At 43.5% G+C, this 21,791-nt stretch overlaps 1 protein-coding gene across 3 annotated transcripts in view; it reads left to right on the top strand.

Annotated features, from left to right (window-relative positions):
* SASH1 (SAM and SH3 domain containing 1) overlaps positions 1-20,320 on the top strand; it is a 164,336-nt gene extending 144,016 nt beyond the window's left edge. For all 3 annotated transcript variants that reach the window (XM_066615509.1, XM_066615518.1, XM_066615526.1), the window contains 6 exons: positions 3,508-3,717; positions 7,926-8,076; positions 11,356-11,469; positions 14,137-15,236; positions 16,904-17,035; positions 19,009-20,320. In XM_066615509.1, coding sequence (XP_066471606.1) covers positions 3,508-3,717; positions 7,926-8,076; positions 11,356-11,469; positions 14,137-15,236; positions 16,904-17,035; positions 19,009-19,269 — 1,968 coding nt within the window. In that variant the 3' untranslated portion in view covers positions 19,270-20,320. The remainder of the gene's footprint in view (positions 1-3,507; positions 3,718-7,925; positions 8,077-11,355; positions 11,470-14,136; positions 15,237-16,903; positions 17,036-19,008) is intronic.
* Positions 20,321-21,791: the final 1,471 nt, after the last annotated feature.

Genomic DNA, 21,791 nt, shown 5'->3' on the forward strand with positions numbered 1-21,791 from the left:
GGGATAGGAGAAGATTAGGAGAAGTGACATTCCAGGACATTTGTACTGAACATCTCAAGCTATATCTTTAATGAGATGCTGACTTGCCTGCAAAAAAAATGCAGAGTGGCATCCTTATCACTGACAGGGTGTGAGAAAGGTGTAGATTGTACAAGCCATGCTCACCATTTAACCTCCTCTTCTAGCTCATTCAGTTTTGTTCTTTTGGTCTCTGATATTATGACATTGTTTGAGCAGTAATGGATATTTTCAAAATAAGCAAATGGTTTGGAGCAGTGCTTCTCACACATTTAGCACCGGGACCCACTTTTTAGAATGAGAATCTGTCAGGACCTACTGGAAGTGATATCATCAAGCAGGAAAATTTTTAACTATCCTGGGCTGCAATCCTACCCACACTTACCCAGGAGTAAGTCCCATTTACATCATTGTTAAAAGAATATACATAGTAGCTTGTTAAAAGTACAGGTCAGTAACATTTCAGTCATATACCATGGTAACATCAAGTTTAATATATTAAAAATAAAATATTGAAATGAGTGGGGACCCATCTGAAATTGGCTTGTGACCTACCTAGTGGGTTCCAACCCATGATTTGAGAAGGACTGGTTTGGAGGATTGTTTGCTCTAAGGCCATCTGCTCTAAGGCTACATTCATATCTTGTGCATTTAGAAGCCACAAAGCAAGATTGTAATAGAATAGACTGGCAATAGGAATCTCTCTGTAAAAATCTGTTTTAAGTTCAGACAGTCCACAACCTCAACAGCTGTCTTGGTTTTGATTCTTGTGTCTGGGATACATATGACGCAAAATCAGCTTGTACTCTGATTTGGGGCTAATTTGGACTTGGTGATGTCCTACATAGGATTCCTGCCATGTCCTCTACGCTGAGTGTCTCTAAAATTACAGCTGGTCTGGAATGCTGCAGTGAGGTTGTAGTCACCATCTAGAGAAGAGACATTGCATCTGATAACTTAGGACCTCAGGCCAGTTAGGGCATTTAAATATTAAACCCAGAACTTTCACTGGGCACAAGGCCTGATTGACCAGCTCCCTGTTTTTTGATAGGGCAGTGAAGCTTCCTTAGAATTTTACCTAGAGATTATTACTTGCATTCTGTGGCTTTTAAAACAACCGTTATCCTGCACATGCCTGATCTCGGAAGCTAAGCAGGGTCAGGCCTGGTTAGTACTTGGATGGGAGACCGCCTGGGAATACCAGGTGCTGTAGGCTTATACCATAGTCTTTCGAGACTGAAGGTTGCCAGCCAAAACAACCATGGAGCAGTGATTGTTACATCATTGCTTTTTGTTTGATTGATTGATGGGTTTTTATTGTAATATGTTGTGTTGAGGATTATTGCAGGCCACTTCAAAGATCATGTCTTGTCTGAGAAACAGGATAGAAATACCATAAATTATTTACTATGGTTAGCTTTATTTATAAAAATGAAAGTAAGTTCAGTTATTTCTTTTTATTAAAGAAGCCCACTGGAGAGGCAGAGAAATGAGTGGTGAGCTGAAAATAAAGTTAATGATCAGAGAGCTGGAAACGTATGCTGTGAATTCACTTCTGCTCCACTTATCAGCAAGTCAGCAAAAAGTATTCCAAGACATTTTCTAGCACCAGGCAATTAGAAGAAAGACTTAACTGAGATGGAGTTGGGAATGTAGTTTCCAAAATCTTCTGAAATGTTTAGAAGTATCTGTTTTACTTTTACTTAGTTAAAAATAGTACAGAGGTAGGTAGGTTTCTGGACTATCTTAAGCTTAAAAAGGGAAAGCCAATGAATATGACTTTTATAGACGAAATATTTCATGCCCTCTTCTCTTTAAGGCACCAGCTGCAAAGTAGTATGCAGTGCAGCGTCCTCCACAACCCTCCCCAGAGTGTCATGCAGTCCGTTTATTGCCCCTAGAAGTAATTAAATGGCCATAACCCTCTTAGCCACTTAACACCTCTCGGGCTTCTCCAGTTTCAGTTGCCAATTGCTCTTTAACCATAAGAGCTTACAGTCCTGGTAGTCAGGCCAATTTGGTAAACCCCTTGAAGCCGTGCTCCAGCCTGAGCCTCTTTGACTTGGCTTGAACCCAGGAGCCGGTTCCTGTTACTAGGGTCTCCAGTTTCCAACCCAATCACTCTGGATTAGCTCCCACAACCAGGTTCCCTTGTTCCATCAGTCGCAATAATGCAGTCAGTTGTAATAGATAGGATTTATTGAAGAGAGATTTAAAGAATAGTTATACAGACAGCACTGCATCAGTCATAGATTTCAGAATTTAGGGTAGAGCATATCAATACAATACAATACTCTACTAAAACACTAGTAAAAGCACTACTAAAACAATAAAAAACTAACTCCTAACTCTATCACTCACCAAAGTCTTACACTTCCAGAGCCCAGTCTAACCCATCCCTGCTGCAGTCAAGGCGAGTCCATCTTGTCAGAATGGTCAAAGCTCACGGCCCCTTAGCCAGAGACAAAGCTGTCACAAAGGAAAGCTCTTTCCTCTTCACCTTTATAGGTTTCCTGACCCATCCACCAATTAGAACTCTGAGCCAGCCGAACATTCTAGGGGTGAACCTGCCACAAGTCTCCTTGCTCATGGACTCCCCCTCCCAACCTGAAAAGTTCACAGCTGTACCTTGTTAATCAAGTTGGTCTTGGAGCCAATTTAGTAGCTTTGTACCTTATCTGAGGGCCCTGTGAAATGGCCGCCTCCACAGTTCTCTCAGACATGGTATGCACTAATTAGAAGTTGGTTACACCTGGGCCTTGTAACTCAGGCCTAGCCACTGGCTACATGCAGAAGCTTTCCTTAGTCCTGCGGTTTTTCAAACTCTCCCGGTGTTTGAAACCCGCAGTAAGTCTTTGCAGGGGTGGGGAGAGAGGCAGCAGGAGCAGGGGGAAGGCAGCAAAAGCAGAAGTGGGGTGGGTTTCCCTTTCCCTGACCTGGCGCACCCTGCAGGTGCTCACGCAGGGCTCCCCGCACACAGGGACAGCTGCTGCAGGGACTGGAGGGTGCACCCCAGTCCCTGCAGCCCCGTAAGAAGGGAAAGTGGAGCGATTGTGCTCCGCTTCCGGTTTTGCAGAGCGGGGCGCGATCACTTCGCTTTCACTTTTCCTGACCTGGGGATCCCTGCCGAAGGTTGCATAGGGCTTCCCGCACCCCTGGGAGACTGCAGGAAGCTTGGGCAAGTGCTCCCAAGCCCCTGCAGCCTCCCTGAGCGGAGCGATCCTGTGGATCGCGCCACTGCCTTCCCCCTGTCTCCCGGCTGCCCCCGCCCCTTAAGGGGGCAGAGGCCAGGACCCACAGGCTGGGGCGTCGCGACGCCCCAGTTTGAATACCACTGCCTTAGTCTGATATTACCTGTTCACTAAATGTTCACTTTTCTGTCACATGCAGTACTTATGTCTTCCATTTAAGACACAATGAGCACTAACTAGGTAAATAGCAAATCAGTGTGGAACCTTCAGGTAGATGTACTTGTCCTCTCATCTGCAGAAGGGGGATATAATCGATATAATCAGCAAGCCTCCCATGGGTACCTGGATGGGCCTGTTGAACAACAAAGTCGGCACATTCAAGTTCATCTATGTGGATGTGTTAAATGAAGAGGAAGAGAAGCCAAAAAGACCCATAAGGAGGCGGCGAAAAGGAAGACCACCTCAGCCCAAATCTGTTGAAGATCTCCTTGATCGGATCAATCTAAAGGTACACTGCCATTTTTCTCTTTTACTCTTCTAGTCCAGTATGAATGTCCCTATACAAAACATGGCTTTTTGGTTTTGTTTTGCTTCTTTTTGTTCTGTTTACAGTTCAGTGGGTTTTTAATTGACAAGACAATTCTATATTATAAGTTTCACAGCAGCTTAACTTATACAACAACAGTTCGCACAGTTAGTAATTGTTTAATCTTAAATTGGCACAATTCCCAAACATTCTTTGTTTAAAGAAAAAATCTGCCATTCATCAGTCTCAAATTTTAACAGCCATTTAGTGTTCTCATAAGGAAACAGGGCTAAGGACAAACCAAAGGACCAAAGTCTGGTGTTGATGAGTGTTAATGGTCTGAGGATGAGGCTATTAGATGAAAACACTTTTTGCTTGAGACTTGCATTCAGGGCAGGCAGGCTGTATCAGGAAGCAGACTTTTGGTAGGCCAGACTTTCCATGAAACAATGTGAAAGCTTTGCACAGAGTGGCCAAGTTGGAGGGGTGACAAAATGATAAGCCCCCCCCCCCCCCCCGTCTGTCTGCCGTATTCACCAGCCTGCCACTGATGAAGTGACTCTGGTCAGTGCTCTAGTCTTCTTCCAGCTTGCTGAAAGGGAGCCAGAAGTGTTGCAGCCACTGCCTTCTTTCTCAGGGTTGCTGGAGAAAAGGAGGGTAGAGAAAACTCTCCCCACACACCTGGTTGTTTATGAAAGCACTAAATGGGCAGGAAGCACCACCTGGAGTCCAGCATGCGCCTTTCCTCCTGTTCATATGAAATAGGATCAGCGCAGAGGATGGAGGCTGCATGCTGACAGCAGCTGAAGGTAAGAGAGGGGAAGGCAAGGAGTGCAAGTATGCCTCCCTCCCCTCTCCTTATCCTCTAGGGAAGTGGTGCTCAAATGGTGGGTCCTGACCCACCATTGAAATGTAAAAGAATCACTTTCCTCTTAAGGGGAGTGACCCAGAAATGAGTGTCCTGATGGCACCACAGCAATTGCAGCACTGCAGGCACCCAGAAGCATTTTAACGTGAGGGGGGGGGGAGCAACTGTGCAGCCTCCCGGAGCGTCCTGGGGACTCACAGCCCCCTGCATGAGCTTCCCCTCTGCAGCAGTGGGCTCCGATCTGCGGTTAGAGCCCACTTCTGGTTTCAGAAACTCCAAGTTCCAACTGCGAATTGGAGCCCACTGCTGTGGAAGGTAGGCTTGTGGAGGGGGCTGCGAGCCTCCAGGACACTCTGGAAGGGTGCAGAGTCCCCCCAGGTAAGTTAAGATGCTTTTTGGTGCCCACAGCACTGCGATCACTATGGCACTGTCAGGAGAACTCTCCCATGCCAGTCCCCATCCCCGCAAGCACTTAGCAGTGCTTCTCAGACTTCCAGAGAGTTTGAGAACCACTGCTCTAGGGTGAGTGCGTGCACCTGTGGGAGTGGTAAAATGGAGGGGATTGGGAGCTTGGGAAGGCATGGGCCATCCCTGGTATCACATGAACATGAAGGTATGATTAGCATTGAAATCCTAGCTGCAGGGAAGGAAAAGAGCTGGGCTAAGCAAAGTTCTTTAAAAGAATTACAGCAGAGGGTCTTGAACCTTATTGCTGGTAAAGCCCTAGGGGTGAAACGTTCAGGGGGAAACCGCCTCAAGGAGAAAATATCAGAAATGGAAACCCAACACTAGTTGGGTACATGAATGTTATCAATGGAGAAATCGTAAACACAGTGAGAAGCCTGTCCCCTGCCTTCCCAGAATCTTCACATGTTTTGTATTGCTAGTTTGGCAGTCTGAAAAAAGCGCCCAAAAGCAACGTCCCAAGTATTAGCTCACCTGTCCAGAACAATGAAGACCCAAGGCTGGGACAGGAAGAACTGGCAATTACTGTCTCTTCTGAGGTATAACCTTTGCAACCATGTCATTCCGGAGTTCCAAACAGTTTATTTTTCTCTAACTAAAAGCACACTCAGACAGTGACCTGGTGAAGTGGAAAGTATTCGTGCTTGGCCATGCCTGCTTCCCACATCCATATTTGGAAGGCATCACTACATAAAGTGGGATGTATTAGCTCTACTCTTGTCAGGCAAGAAGAGTGCCTTCCATTTCTTCACAGTTGCATAATTTATCAGTTCAAAAGCTATAAAATATCCGGGGAGAACGAGAAGACTTGCAAACTCTTTTCCTCTTACTTACCAAAGGTTTCGTGTGGATTATGTCTGGATAAGGATACGTGGTGTCCTTATTTGAACCGTTGTTTCAAATGGACATGTTGTCTTTGCTTGTTTTCAAAACTGCTCTAAAGATTTTAATTGGAATAAGGTAAAAGTAGCTGAAGTATTTAAGAGCTTAAAATCATTTTCTAAGTTGCCCTGCATAAATGATGGCATGAGAGATGGAAGGATAAACATGCTTTTTTCCAAGGTATTCTGTCTTGCAAACTCTCATTAATTTGAGGTGCTGAAGAAGAGGGTCTCTGTATACTTTCCTTCTCTTGTTGGGTTTCATTGATGCTGATGTAGAAAGGGGGTCTTATCCTCCATTTTTCTGTATTTTTTGCATTTGCTGCTAGTGGATTTCCAGAATCCATTTGCCATTTATTGAAGCAGTCTCTTCCATCAGCTGACACCACAGCAGCTGTGATCACCTGCTGCTTCCAGCCTAACTTAAACACAAAAAGGAACCAAATAAAAGACTCAGTGAATAGCTTCTGGCTTTTGAATCATCCTTCCCACTCCCCAGCCACTGCCACTTGCTTGGCATTTGCAAAGCTTACTTATTCTCTTTATCTCTCTCTTGTAATGTGTGCGTCCACATAGTTTGTAGACAAGGAAAGGTGATATGTTAGAACGATATAATAGATCAAAAGATAGGAAATCTAATTTAGAAACCTGATGCCTGATTTAAACAGTGCCTGAATACCAGTTGCTGCTGGTTGTTCCTGCACCGTAGATGTGATGCATGCAGTATATCCTGATCACATGGGGCAAAAGCTTTCTACCTTGCCAGAGTAGAATGGCGACAACCATGTGCAACAGCAGCCCTGCCATCCTGGTAATGGTTCAGTCAGGCCTAGATTTTTGTAGCACATGAGTCTGATAGGACAGTAGGTTCTTCCTTGTTCAAAAACTAGGGGAAGGGTGTCAAATGGTCTTGCCCCAAGTTAAAATGGACTATCCATAATATCTGGAAAAACTGTTCCAAATATATGGGAGAGCCAGTGTTCAGCTCTTCTGAAAAAGAAGGGTGTTCCCTCAATAACTGCTTATTATGCTGTGATATTGGCACTACTGAGTCCAGGTTTGGGGGGGGGGCTAGACAAGAAAGTGTCAGTGTATAGGCAGGAGGTAAATCCTTGGTTTTGGGGAAAGAGCTGCTCAAAAAAGTAGGTGTGGTTGCAGCATTGTGGTATCAGAATCTACCTGTGCCTGTGTATGTGGCAGAGTCCAACCCAAGTACCTGCATGTCGTGGGCAAGTCATTTTTTTTTGTGAGCTGCTTTTTGAGTTTGTGTCTCACTGTGGGGAAAATTGAATATAATGTTGGAAACTAAGCAGGAAGTGACATGGTTTGGATGAGCTGGTGACTGAGAGAAGGGTAAAGAAAGCTAAAGAAGATGGGGGGTCAATAGCAATACTGCCTGAAGCCTGCATAGAAGCAGGAAAGACCCAAAGAACATTTGCCACTGGCCCACCTCACTGATCTTCTTTGAGCATCCAAAGGCCCCTTCCAAGGATAGTAGCCTAGAAGGAAAGTATAGCCAGAGGGCTTGAGACTGATAAATGGAAGTCTCCAATGCAAGCCAAATGTGCTCCAATAACGATACCCACATAGTTACATTGAAGAAGTACTACTTCCCGCCATGACTGATCAATGCTGAAGGCATCTTCAGGCAAGATCTGAAGACTGGCTATTGTGGTGTGTAAGAATAGCTAGGATAGATGACTAGCGCTACTCTTCTTGGTGCCTGTGTCCTGTGTCGGCCACTTCCTGGTGCTGATGTTAGCCAACATAAGGGCTGATACCAACCAGCAACATCAAACTAGACCTTAATCAAGATTTACATAGGAGCATACAAAACCTATTGAAGGCAGAAGAAGACACTGGAGCTTTGCGTTAGCTGATGATGGTGCAGAGGTAGAAAGTGTGACAGGATACACTCTTCCCTTATACTATATATAGCCTATGTTGTATTTAGCAATTTTTTTTGTTTGTCATAGGAACACATGCCCACCTTTCTGTTCAATGGCTATGAAGACTTAGACACCTTCAAGCTTCTAGAGGAAGAAGACTTGGATGAACTTAATATTCGAGATCCTGAGCACAGAGCTGTTCTCTTGACAGCTGTGGAACTGCTACAGGAATATGACAGTAAGACATTGAATTTGTCCTCCAAAGCATGTCTGAGAATTTTTAAATGTTTGGGAGGGGGCTTGGAAATTGTAACACTCCCAATATCTCATTTTCACACTAAAAAATTCTACCAGGCCTAGCTGGGCACTAAGATTTCTGTGAAGTTATAGCATTTCACAATTTCATTTGAGAATGTTTCTCTATTAAATTCTTTTTCAACATTGTATCTGTATTTTATGTAGCTCTCAGTGAATCAGCAGAACCTAGATAAGCGGTAGTAATTGCTGCAGTAATTGTGTGCGGGGGTGGGGGAAAGGCAGCAACACGATCCACTGAATCGCACCACTTTGAAGAGGCGCAGGGGCTTGCCCCCACTCACCAGAGTCTGCAGCAGCCTCCCAGGGGTGTGGGAAACCCCTGCACCAGCCTCTGCAGGGCTCCCCACGCTTCAAAGACACTCAAAATCATGATTGCGACCACTTCTGGTTTTGTATTCTCTGATTCTGCAGAATGGGGATCACATTGTCTTCTCCTCTCCCCACCCCTTAAGGGGACAGAGGCCAGAGCTCTCTGGCTGGGGCGTGGTGACACCCCAGTTTGAGAACCACTGGCCTAGATAACTGTTGGCAACCTTCAGTCTTGAAAGACTATGGTATCGCGCTCTGAATGGTGGTTCTGGCACAGCATCTAGTGTGACTGAAAAGGCCGATTCGGGAGTGATAATCCCTTCCGTACTGGGAGCAAGTATAGTGTGTCACTGGTCTGTCTCCCTGGCTATGGGCCTTCCTTCTTTGGCTCAGTCTGTTGGCAAAGTGTCTCATCAAACTGGGAAAGGCCATGCTGCACAGCCTGCATTCAAGCAGAATGCTCAGAGGTCAAGGTTTCCCATCTGTTGAGGTCCATTCCTTTCAGACTCCCCTCTTGCAGATATCCTTATAGTGCAGCTGTGGTCTACCCGTAAGGTGCTTTCCCTGCACAAGTTCTCCATAGAGGAGATCCTTTGGGATCCGACCATCATCCATTCTCACGACATGACCGAACCAACGCAGGCGTCTCTATTTCAGCACTGTATACACGCTGGGGATCCCAGCTCGTTCCAGGACTGTGTTGTTTGGAACTTTGTTCTGCCAGGTGATATCGAGGATGCGTCAGAGGCAGTGCATGTGGAAAGCGTTCAGCTTCTTCTCTTGTTGTGAGTGAAGAGTCCATGACTCGCTGCAGTACAGAAGTGTACTCAAGACGCAAGCTCTGTAGACTTGGATCTTGGTATGTTCCGTCAGCTTCTTTTTGGACCAGACTCTCTTTGTGAGTCTGGAAAATGTGGTAGCTGCTTTACCGATGCATTTGTTTAGCTCGGTATCGAGAGAAAGAGTGTCGGAGATCGTTGAGCCAAGGTACACAAAGTCATGGACAACCTCCAGTTCATGTGCAGAGATTGCAATGCAGGGAGGTGAGTCCACATCCTGAACCATGACCTGTGTTTTCTTCAGGCTGATTGTCAGTCCAGAGTCTTGGCAGGCCTTGCTAAAACTGTTCATGAGCTGCTGGAGATCTTTGGCAGAGTGGGCGGTGACAGCTGCATCGTCGGCAAAGAGGAAGTCACGCAGACATTTCAGCTGGACTTTGGACTTTGCTCTCAGTCTGGAGAGGTTGAAGAGCTTTCTATCTGATCTGGTCCGGAGATAGATGCCTCCTGTTGCAGTTTCAAAGGCCTGCTTCAGCAGGACAGCGAAGAAAATCCCAAACAAGGTTGGCGTGAGAACACAGCCCTGCTTCACTCCGCTTCAGATGTCAAAGGGGTCTGATGTGGAGCCATTGAAGACAACAGTGCCCTTCATGTCCTTGTGGAAAGATCTGATGATGCTGAGGTGCCTGGGTGCATATCCAATCTTGGGGAGAATCGTGAAGAGGCTGTCCCTGCTGACCAGGTCGAAAGCCTTTGTGAGATCTATGAAGGCTATAAAGAGTGGCTGTCATTGTTCTCTGCATTTCTCCTGCAGCTGTCTAAGGGAGAATACCATATCAGTGGTGGACCCGTTGGCTCGGAATCCGCACTGCGATTCTGGGTAGACACTCTCTGCAAGTACCTGGAGCCTCTTCAGTGCAACTCGATAGATAACAAAGGTTATCTGATAACAAATAACCAGATATCTAGATAACAGTGGTGCCACAAATTGCAGAATTTAGATGCATTTTGCAAGTTAGTGCTGCTTCTTCAGTGTTCTAAGACCTGCTGTGTGCTAGAAAGAAATCGGATAGTGGTACAGACCAAAGTTAGAAGAAGCTAGGATTAACACATCATAAGAATCGTAGTTTTCAATAGTAAAAAGATAGGGCTGTAGAAAAACAGCTGAAGATACAGAAAGTCCATCTGCAAATGGTTTACTAGGAAGTGAATGCCATTAAACTTAGCAGAGCTTACTTTCATGTAAGCATATATAGCTGATTTTCATTTGTCAAGGAGAGACTGTTTTGCCTGTCTATATACAGTCCCCAGGCACCTATTACTTCATTTGTTTGAACTTGGCTTCTTCCTGAAAAATGAATGAAGTGCTTCAGGTGGGTTGCTACCACCTCTCTCTCTCTCTCTCTCTCTCTCTCTCAGTGTGGTCTGGTTAAAATTCTGGAACTGCCTAGGACAGTGGTTTCCAAACTCTGGGTCAGGACCCAATTTTTGGAGGGTCACAGAACTGACAAGGCATGTTAGGCTATGTGCTTCAAGAGTTAAACAACCTTACTGGGAGAGAGCACTACTGTTAAATCACTATTATAGCCACAGAGGCTATAAAACTTTTTTTAGGTGTGTCCGATGCTAAAACGTTCGGGAACCACTAGAAGAAAATCTAATTCAAATTTGGCAGCCTTCAATATTAGTTTTGTTCTTGTTATGAAAGCATAATAAAACACACGCAACTGTGGTCAGATTTACAGGAGTACGTCTCTAAAGAATGCCCCCTACAACCATGATGATAGTGTAGTAGTTCAGCTGCTTAGCAATGGTAGTTGCTATGAATACCCTGAAACGTTGCATCTCCGCAGTGGCTCCGTATGCTGAACGCAAAGTCTAGCTAAAGGCTTTTGCTCTCTGATATTTCCAGAAATTGGTTCTGCTCTCTTTCTTTCTCTAGCCATTTTCTCATGACAGCCGTATGCCTGAAGAACAATGACATGGTCACTTTTTGCTTTTAACACCAGAGGTTCTCTTACTGTGTACTGATCAGCATTTTGGTAGGAAGGAAAAGAGGCTGTGCATTGTATCATTGCTGCCTTCTCACTCTCCTCCTCTTCTTCTTCCAGGTAACAGTGACCATTCAGGCTCTCAGGAGAAGCTCCTCATAGATGGCCAGGGCCTAAGTGGATGTTCTCCCCGTGATTCGGGTTGCTATGAAAGTAATGAAAACCTGGAGAATGGTAATTACTCATATGCATATGCGTATCTTCCCCCAAAGAGAGAGAGGGGCTGCTAAATTTATTAGATGTTGTAGTTCCACATGATGCACTGTGGTTTGAAGCACCATTTCCCCCAAACTGTGATAGGACCTTTGCCATTACCTAACAGCAGAGCTTAGGCTTCCTTGTGAGCAGATATGCTATCTCATAAGAGCAAACTCAATTTCTGAATATATGCGGACACTGGAGATACAGCTGTTCGGATTGCAAATATTGTTGACTGAGGGTGGGAAGAAAATGGTATGGCGCATCCACGTTTACATAAGAATCAGAGTCTCTCCCATTCTCTCTTCTACAATACGTTCACTTCTAAATAAGTTCAGGCTTCTTTATTTATTAATGAGGAGGCCATTTGGACTTACAATTGGAAGCCATTTTGGACGGCAACACCATTAAAGGAGACAAAATAGGCAAGCAGGCATATCGTCATGGGTGTTTCAAATTCAGATTGAAGTATGTGGGCTATGGTTTTTTGTTTTTAAAAATTATTGTGTTACTTTCTCTTCTCCATCATTCACTTCCTCTTCCTCTCATCTGTAGTTCTAAAACTTTGTGATTATGCTGTGCAGGAAGGGAAAGCAGTGGAGACATTTCCATTTTAGAGCAAGCTCGTGTGCACTTGTGTCTCCCTGTACTTGGGACGAGTTCAGCAGTGAACATTCACATGGCATGCTATTGGATCTACATACAAAGCAACCATGTGTTATACATTGACAAAGTTTAGCATTTTGTAGATAAAGCTTTGAACTGTAGATGTATTTATTGAAAAGAAACATCCATTGCTTTTTCTTTTTTTTTAAAGAATGTTCTCTTTAAAGGATGGGAAGATAGTAGTCTAGGATCCTGGGTCTGCGCAAATCACAGCCACAGGGTTGCCGTCTTATGAAAGGGCACTTGCAAACAACAAAGACTGCAGATGGTACAGATAAACTTGAAGAGTGTATTCATCTCCGAGAATGAGGCTGATTTAACTATTAGCCATTTTTTATCCTATATCACATCATACATGTTAAAATTAAATACACAATAAGACACAATTAGCTTAAAAAGCAATACTGACAAATAAGTATGTTACCCTTGAGCAAAAAGGCTGAACAGTGCTTTCTGCTCACCAGCATCTTTATGTGTTTGTAGGAGGTTGTAGTGGAAGGGTCCTCAACTCTGGCTGCAAGGATAGTTTTATGGAAGGAGTTTAGTTTCCCATCATGGTCTCCCCCTAATTGTAGCTTTGATCAGAGCAGAACCTAAGAAAATCTTCTGTTTTCTTTACAGTTTCTGCTTATTTCTGTTTATCGGGTTTCTGCAGCTCAAGTAAACATGGGTTGCACAGACAATAGGATCCTGTGCATTTGACACAAACTTCTGTTTCAGAACTGTAATGAAATTAAATGTTACAGAGCTTTTGTTTCAGGCTTGGGATAGGACAAACAAGTTCAAGAGATCACAAATATTGAATGTAATAATGATATATGGCAAGGGGACATATATCCATATGTCCCTACATTCACTCTCCTACATAAATAATGCAAACTTTGGAAATCTCAGTAGCTGCTCATTTACTTCACTGTAACATTCTAATAAAGTTATGTTAGAACCAAAATGCATAATGACATAATTGTCACCTGTCCTTGTGGCCTTTAGTTGCATTAAAAAGGGCATTCTTTGTGAAGGTACTAACAAACCAAGATAATCTGGGGAAAAAAACTTTCCATGAGCCTTTTAACTCATGCAAGAAAAATCTCAACTCTGTATTGTTTATTTGGTATTCCTTGACCAAGCCAGCAGGAAGTTCCATCAGCCTTTTACAGGATCAGTTTCTTTTTGAAGGAGTGAATAGTGTAGACTTAGGATGCTGTAGGATGTGTGCTGTTGCAGATTTACAGGTTGAGCAGACATTATGGAGGTGCAGAAGTAACACAGGCAGGTAGTACATAATTCACAGCTAACATACATCTTAAATCAGTGCTTCTTTTCTCACCTTTCCCCTCTAATGTTCAGGTGGCTCAGGTAGAGGCTTATGAATGCATGAGGGTTATTTGTGCAGAAGAAGAAGGTATGTATGCATAAGATTAGTACAGGGATTGCAAGATACAAAAGTGAAATAAAGTTCAACATAACCAGAATGCCTTTTTTGGATGCACTCTAGGAAGTCATATAGGGACTGTTCTTTAGTTGTGGCACTCTGTTGTGTTTGTTTACAGGATATATTGGTTTATAGTTGCCTACATTAACTTGCTGTGAGGTGCACAAATAAAATAGACAGACTTAACAGATTTCATGGAATGGCGCAGGGGTATGGAGAAGGTCGAGGGTCGAGCAAATGCTGGGTTAGAATAGGGAGGACTGGGGGTGCGGGGTGCTAATTGGCCAAGATCTCTCAGTCATCCGCCAACAAGGGGCACTCCCAGGCTGTTGCTGAAGTTCGCAGCTGGCAATAATCAGCCGGGCAGAGAGATACCTTCTCACGGCAGAGACAGAATGAGATGGGCCTAGCCTTTCCGTCTTTGCTTGGGCCCAAGTTCTCATCGTGGAGGGTAGGTACCGGCCTTGGCCGTTACAGTATTTGAAACTATTTCTTTTGTATTTTACTTAGTAGCAAAAATAACATCCTGAATTGTTTTGTTTCAGCTAAAACCCGGAAGCCTTGCCTCCTGCCCTCCAAATTAGCCAGTGAGTACAGTTTGAAGGATTTCCACAGAAGTCCACTGGTTAATTTTCCAACTCTGCCCATAACGAAATCAATAGACATCCTTCAGCAAGGAGAGAAGACACAGCTCAGCTGCATCCGTCATGCACCAAAAAGCTGCCTCAAGCCCCCAGTAGCCATGGGTCTCAAGAAGAACCGCAAAAGTTTACCAGTTGGCATCTGTCGGAGCTATGAGACACTGGAGGGTACTCAGAATGTACATATGTGGTCAAGATCTCATTCTCTAGGTGACCTTAATGGAGAACCTAGCACTTGCTCAGTAAAAAAGCTGGACACTTCCTCTCATGGTGGACCAGATGCAACAAAAAAGGCAGTTGGCTCTGATGGTGGTGCTGGACAGGTGACAGAACTGTTGGTGGACAAAGAGAATAAAGAAGCTGTTGTTTCTCTTAAGGGAAAAACAAAGGAATTGCACTTCTCTGCAGCCATCCCTTCTAGTGGAACGCTTCCTCTATTTCTTCCCCCGAACCGTGACGTTCAGTCATCTTCACTTTCACGTTGTGTAACATGGACTCCTTCTGAAAATTTTAAAAAGAGCATCCATGAACATGGGAGGACTGATCATTCTTTAGTCGCCAAAGTTACTATAGAAGCTGATCAAAAGTTCACAGGTGAGGCAAGAACACAGCCAAAAATCCCTTCACAGCCACCACCAGTCCCTGCCAAAAAAAGCAGAGAACGCCTTTCTAATGGGCATTGCCATTCTCCCTCAGCCCTTTCTAGTTCAGATGCTCCATCTTTACCAGCAAAAAAGACCAGCTCATGTGGCCTCTTGGATTCCCGTGGATTGACTGTGTGTAGAACCTCTTTAGAACAGGAACCCAGTAGTCCATTGAATGTACAGCCTCCTTGGTTATTGGATCTTCCAGAGACTGCTAGTGTCCAGCAACATGTATTAAAGTTAGATCCTTCTTCAGTGAGGAAAACCTCGTGTAATAGATCTCTGGATTTGGAAATGTTGATAGAAAACAAGCTGCAGGCTGAAAATATTGATCTCACAGAAGACCCATATTCTGACAAGGTACAAGGGGGAGCTGAAACCTTCCTTACATTAACTCTGCTCATCTTTCAAATAGCTTTCTTTTCACTTTCTGTTGATCTATAGCAGGGGTGTCCAAACTTTTTGGCAGGAGGGCCACATAATCTCTCTGACACTGTGTTGGGGGCTGGGGGAAAAAAGAATTAATTTACAGTTCAAAATTGAATAAATTTACATAAATGAATATATTAGAGATGGAACTTATATGAATGAAAGAAGGTCTTGCAATAGCCCATGGCCTATAAAAACCTTGCACAAAGCAAGGCCGGCCTTTCCTTTGCTGCCGCTGCTGCGCCACAGACGTGAAACAACAAGCAGTGGAGGGAGCCCTTGTCCCACAGCTCACGCGAGAGGTCAAACAGTTGGCCATCACAGTGAGAGCAGTTGCATCAGGCCAGTGCAGGCTCCAGCAAGTCTCCAGACAGCCAGAGGCTCATTGAAAACTGAGGACTCCCTGAGGGCCGGATAGGGAGTCCTCAAGGGCCGCAAGTGGCCCCAGGGCCGGGGTTTGGGCACCCCTGATCTATACAAAAGTTCTGTAGAATTGTGAATACATTAGTAATGAAAAGGATAGACCAGAAACTACATGTAATTTACTGTCGTCCCAAACTTGTTCATACATTTCAGCCACCATGTGAAGGCATCTTAAGTTACGCCATGTCTGTGGAATGGCTCACTGTGCAAGTTCCATAATTTCTTTTTTTTTTTTACCATCAGCTCTGGTTTTTGGGGAAGTTTCCAGTAGTGAGCTGCTGCATGTGAACAATTAACTGCATGGCGAAAAACTATCATGTGAAGTGATTTAAAGGAGCCTCTGTGTGGTGGCTGTCCTTAGGGCTATCTCCTCAACAGTTTCGGACAATGGATGATGATCCAGTTTCTTTGGAAATTGGGATTGGCAGCCACCTACCTTTTGCCTTTTGGGTATTGTTGTCCACCTGAGCTCTCCTACTTGCTGCCTGGGAACCATCATTAAAGAATGACCAGCTACTGCTTCCCAGCCCATCCTTTCAGATTCCATGCTGAACTGTGCAAGTCAGACTACTGATGTATACAGCAGCTTGACTCTGGAGAAGAGTCTGCTTCTCCATCAGATGGTGTCCAAAGGTGTCTCACAGTTTCAGTTAGCAGAAGAACAATCTTAGAGCCTGACACCTTTAACAAAACCCTTTAATGATCACCACATCACAAAATTTAGCATGCTGTATTTGCTTCTGATGTCCACTGATGTTTGGTTGTTGGGAGAATTATGCCCCTAATTCCATCTCATGAAAGTAAAAGAGGCTTTAAAAAGCATTACTTTGGCTGGTCAGGGCCTTTTCTGAGTTCTGGAGCAACAGAGCCTCTCGTGCTCAAGATATTCCATGATCTGTAATGTGTGCCAAACCAGCACAAAAGAATACACTGAAAAATCATATTCAATTAATTTTCTACAACTTTTCTAAGAAATAGATTTAATACCCAAGAATCACAACTCCCATCTCTAGGTGTCTATGAAACTGGTGAGGATATACACAGATGTAAACCTGTAATTATTAAGACACGGGCCAACCATTTGTGTTTAATATTCGAAGAGGAACGTTGGTTAACTGGGATTTCATTTGTTTCTTTATACACTCCTTTCCTTCCCCACTGGCTGGAATTCATAGCATGGCCGCTGCAGGATTCCTGAAGCTTTGGTGCAAAGATACTCTGAAGAGTTAGAACAACCTGAAAAAGAAGTCGCTACTACCATGGACCAGAATCGGATAAAGCAGCTGAAGAAGCAACATCGCCTGGCAGTGAGTCTGCATTAAATTATCTTTATTTTGAATTCAAAGGACTAGACGGAAAGGCAAAATAATATCCTCAGAGTCCTTTCACACCTTAGCAGCTCAGGATGCATGTTTTTGAAGGACCCCTAAAGTGTGTGTGTGGGGGGGGGGGGGGATTAAATGTAAGTATGAAATTCTAGTATAGTCCTGGCCTTGATGTCCTAGTTATACAGGGAGTTTTTACATGATCCCCACTTTTAGCCTGAAATGTGTAACTTCAGAGGGCTTCTACAATTGGTTTTGCTGAATGGAGGTTGCCCCACAGACAAGCCATTGTGTAGTCTCACTAGCCACAGAGCTTCCAGAGATACAAGAATCAAACCTGTGAACTTAGACATGCAGAATATATGTTGTAACATTGCATTTTGTATCAGTGGATATTGAAACCAGGTCTGTATTTGCACAAGATGTCATCACAAGGCCATTGGGCCTTTCATTGGCTACCATTCCATTGCTAAATAGCAATGTAGTTTTAGTTAATCCTTTATCAAGTTAATCTTAATCTTAGACTAATTAATTTAGTTAATCCTTTATCAAGTTTAAACTCTTTCACTATGTGCTAGCAAATGATTCAAATTAATGTTTTAACTCCCAAGAAGCAGAGAGGCATTTTATATAAATTATTTGAGATGGATTTAGGCTTCTTCTAGTGCAGCAGTTTTCAACCGCTATGATGTGGCACACTGGTGTGCCGCTGGATCAGAGGAGGCAGGCAGCAGCTGTGCGCCCGCGTGCAGGAGAAGCGGCTGCTTTGAGCCTCCCTCAGCAAGGAGAACAAGCAAGGGAGCAGCCAGGGAAAGGGCTGGTTGCGGCTGCTTTGCATCCCAGGCAGCAGCTGAAGAGTCCGCTTGGAGCTTGCTCCTGCTACTGACTCAAGCTGCAACCTGATCCTCAGTTTCCTGGGAGTAAGCCTCATTGGCTACTATGGGGCTTACTTCTGAGTAGACATGCATAGGGTTGGGCACGAAGGCAGTTGTTGCCTGCCTGCGTGCTGATTGCCCAACCAGAGAAGCCCGGAGGAGCCAGGAGGTGGGAGCTGCAGAGTGAATGAGAAGAGGGAGCCAGAAGCAGGCACGCAGGTACATAGCGAGCGAGTCTGCTGAGGCCCCCAATCTAAGGACTGGCTGGCAGTCAGGCTGCCTGAAAGTCCCTTTTCCTTGCCAGTTTGCCTGCAATTCCCCAAAGCGACCCTCCCTGCACTTTGGGGCTTTTAGAGGAAGGGCGCTGGGCCACAATCCTATCCACGCTTACCTAGGAGTAAGCCCCATTGACTATAATGTCGCTTTCTTCTGAGCAGGCATGCATAGGATTGGGCTTTTGGTTGCACTCGTTTTTTCTTAAATACACAAGCAGGCAATTGGCATTTCTCTCCTCTTCTCCCCCACCCCACTCCCCCAGGCATATTCCCCCCCTTCAAATCTCACAATCACAGTTAGCAGCTCTCTTACTGTCCCTCCCCTCACTTGTCCACACCTTCCAAAGATACAGAATCACTGCCTCACATTCTCTCTCCCCCACCCCCAGTTTAATCCCAGTTTCAATCAATTCTCCTCACTGCCCCTCACCCACTATGTGATCAACCTGCCCTGTCTTTGCCAACACTTTCTGGCACTTTTGATAAGAATTTGAACATAGAATTCTTCCTTCTTTTCAGAAACCACATATACTTCCCTCTCCATGCTTCTTGTCAATTTTTTTTATCATGTAATGATTTAATTGTATTAATTCAAGATTAACTGTAATGTAGTAATTTAATGTAAGTAAAAAACTGGTAGTGTGCCTTGACAATTTTAGTGCCTTGTCAGTGTGCCATGAACTGAAAAAGGTTGAAAATGGCTTCTCTAGTGTTAGAAATTTCTAAATGTGTGGAAAGACAAGCTAGTCTCTCATTGTCAACCAACTGGTTTGAACTAGTTGTATTTTGTTTTCTCTTCCTCCAGATTCCAAGTGGAGGTCTCACTGAAATCTGCCGAAAACCCGTGTCCCCTGGAAATATCAGTTCCATAACAGATTGGCTGGTTTCTATTGGCCTCCCGATGTACTCTGATTCCCTCGTGGCTGCAGGAGTCAGTGACCTAAGCAAAGTGCCTTCTCTTTCACAAACTTGCCTCCATGAAGCTGGCATCACAGAGGAGAGGCACATAAACAAGCTTCTGGCAGCGGCAAGACTTTTCAAAGCTCTCAGTCAGCAGACAGCTTAACATGCCCTTGAATGTAGTTTCCGCCTGTTGGAGAACTCACTGTTTCCTTCAGTGTCCATTTCATCTTTAATTTCTTCAGAAATCAAACAGGATCATAGCAAAGCAGGTTCTTTGGAAGGCTCTGAAACCAGTCTGTATTTTCATCCCCAATACATAAAGGAGAATAGAAGCAACCATCACTTGAGAGGAAAAAGATATTCTGTGATTTCCCCTCAAAGAAAAAATACAATGAATTTATTTCGGTTACTAAAAACTCTAAAGGTATGTTGCAGCCCAGTGTGAATTGTGTCAATTACAACAAGAAGGGATCCTTCTACTTGCTAGAAGACAGTAAAGATAAAATAAATAACAGTTGTTGGGGATGGCAGAGTCAAGAGAGCAAAGTTAGGCCTTCAAGCATTTGGGATTTTCTCTTGACCAATGATGGATTTACAGCTCTCAACATACATGCCAGTAAGCCCATCTCATGAGTAAATGTATTCAGGATGAAAGCCCTTAATGGATGCTCTCTGCTTATTTCTTTCATTGTAGCAAATCAGTTGTATAAAAACAAACCTCGCCTTCTTTTTTGAGTGCTTTTGGTGTAGTTTTTACAGGCTGCTGAGGCTCTAGTTAGGCCAAAGTTCTGAACTGGATTTAGTTTATAGCTAATCCTTCTTTTGTGTCAGTGTAACTTATCTGACCAAACCAGAAAACTTCTTATTTGTATAGAATTAAAGTCATTTTGATAACTTCTTTTTTTTAAGACTCACCTTTTTATTTGCCTTAAAAAATGTTTTGTGCCATTTACTTATCAGCATCCATGTTTGCCCATAACCTTGCTTTGTTATTACTTTTGGCACCTTACAGATTTTGTCTATGGCAGTTTCTGTAAATTTTTTCATGGTGACATCTGTCTTCAGTGGCTTTTTGTTTCAAAAACACTATGGATTCCTGTTCTCAGGCTAACAATTTGTTTATGGCAGTCTGCATTTTCTGGCATTACTAAATGGCTAAAAGATTTTGCCTCTTGTATGTACATAAATATATATTTATATATATATATACATATAAAAATTATAAAAATGTTTTCAAGTTAATCACAATTTTGTGTTATATTGTCAGTTGCTATGCTGCAGCTTTGACTTGGTATCCTGACCATATTATTGGCTTCTTAAAAAGAAAAAGAGAGGGGAGTAAACTGAACTAAATTAGCAAACTGTCTCTTCCACAGTATCAGGACAATTAATTTGTAGGACAAGAATTGTATTCCATTTTATTGATCATTTGCAGGTGTTGAAATGACTTAATTTGAACAAAAATCACCATTCTGGGCTGATAGAGCAGTCTTTATGATCTCCACAATACCAAGTTCTTTTTGAAAACTATTAAAAAGTTATATATATACACATACACATTGTAAAAACTCCTGCTCATGTGTTTGAATATAAATAGTTTATTTTTGTACATGACTGACATTTTGTATACCAAATAAGCTCAGCTTGAGTCCTAATATCTAGATTATTCTGTAGTACCCATAACAAGCTAGATTACTTTTCATTTACAGTAGCACAGACTTTTCAGAATAGATCACTGGCAAGAAGACAGGAAGAGGTAATGAATCCAGTGTGGAACTGGGATCTTGTTCTGTCATGCTATTTAATCTTCAGAAAAACACATCTCTCTTATTCTACCTATAAAGTTGAAGCAGTTTATAAAGCGTCTTTAATATGCATTCAGGTGGAGAAACAACGTATCAGAAAGGATCAGGGCAATAATATGGCTGCCCTCCACTGGCTTTGTCCTAATCAAACATGTCTTAAGGCCTCATGCTTTTTTATCATTACCTTTGCAGTAATTCAAGGTTGAAGCAAAACCATAATTCTGTCTAGACCAAAATTACTGTATCTAGAACCGCTCTAGACTTTCCTTGTTTTGGGAAACTAACAGAATGGCGACGGAGAGCGAGAAAAGTGCCAAATATATACATGTGGATGTTTGTTTTTTAAAGCAGCCTCACCCTTTGAAAATGAACAAAACTTTCTTTGAAAGCAATTAAACTCTGGGGCCATTTTTACATCCTCAAAGTATAGAATTAATCCTTTATTTTCTGATTATAAATGTGTGTATTGGTGCTTCTTTTGCATAGCTCATGCACAAGCTCTTCAGGTTCAGAGCACAAGGCTATAATAATTCACTCAAACTTTCTCCAAGCATATTAATATAGCTCAGGATTTTCCAACCTGTGGGTCATGACCCACTAGATGGGTCACAAGCTCATGAGCAGTGGGGCCATGACCTGGGCCCTCCCACCACCCACCTACCTTTTCTCTGATTTGGTTCCAAATCAGCATCATTCCTGAAGCTGAATTACTCACTGGGAGGGTGTGGAGTCCCTTCTGGGTTGCCCCAGGCTGGCAACCCACTCTACTGGCTTCTGTGGGCCTCAGAATGGTCTGCAGAATCCTTGGAAAGCCACTTCCAGTTTTCAGAAGCAACCCATAAGTGGCTTTCCAAAAACCTGAAGTAGCTTTCCAAGGTTT

This window comes from Tiliqua scincoides, chromosome 1, assembly GCF_035046505.1.
Source record: "Tiliqua scincoides isolate rTilSci1 chromosome 1, rTilSci1.hap2, whole genome shotgun sequence".
NCBI classification, from domain to species: Eukaryota; Metazoa; Chordata; class Lepidosauria; order Squamata; family Scincidae; genus Tiliqua; species Tiliqua scincoides.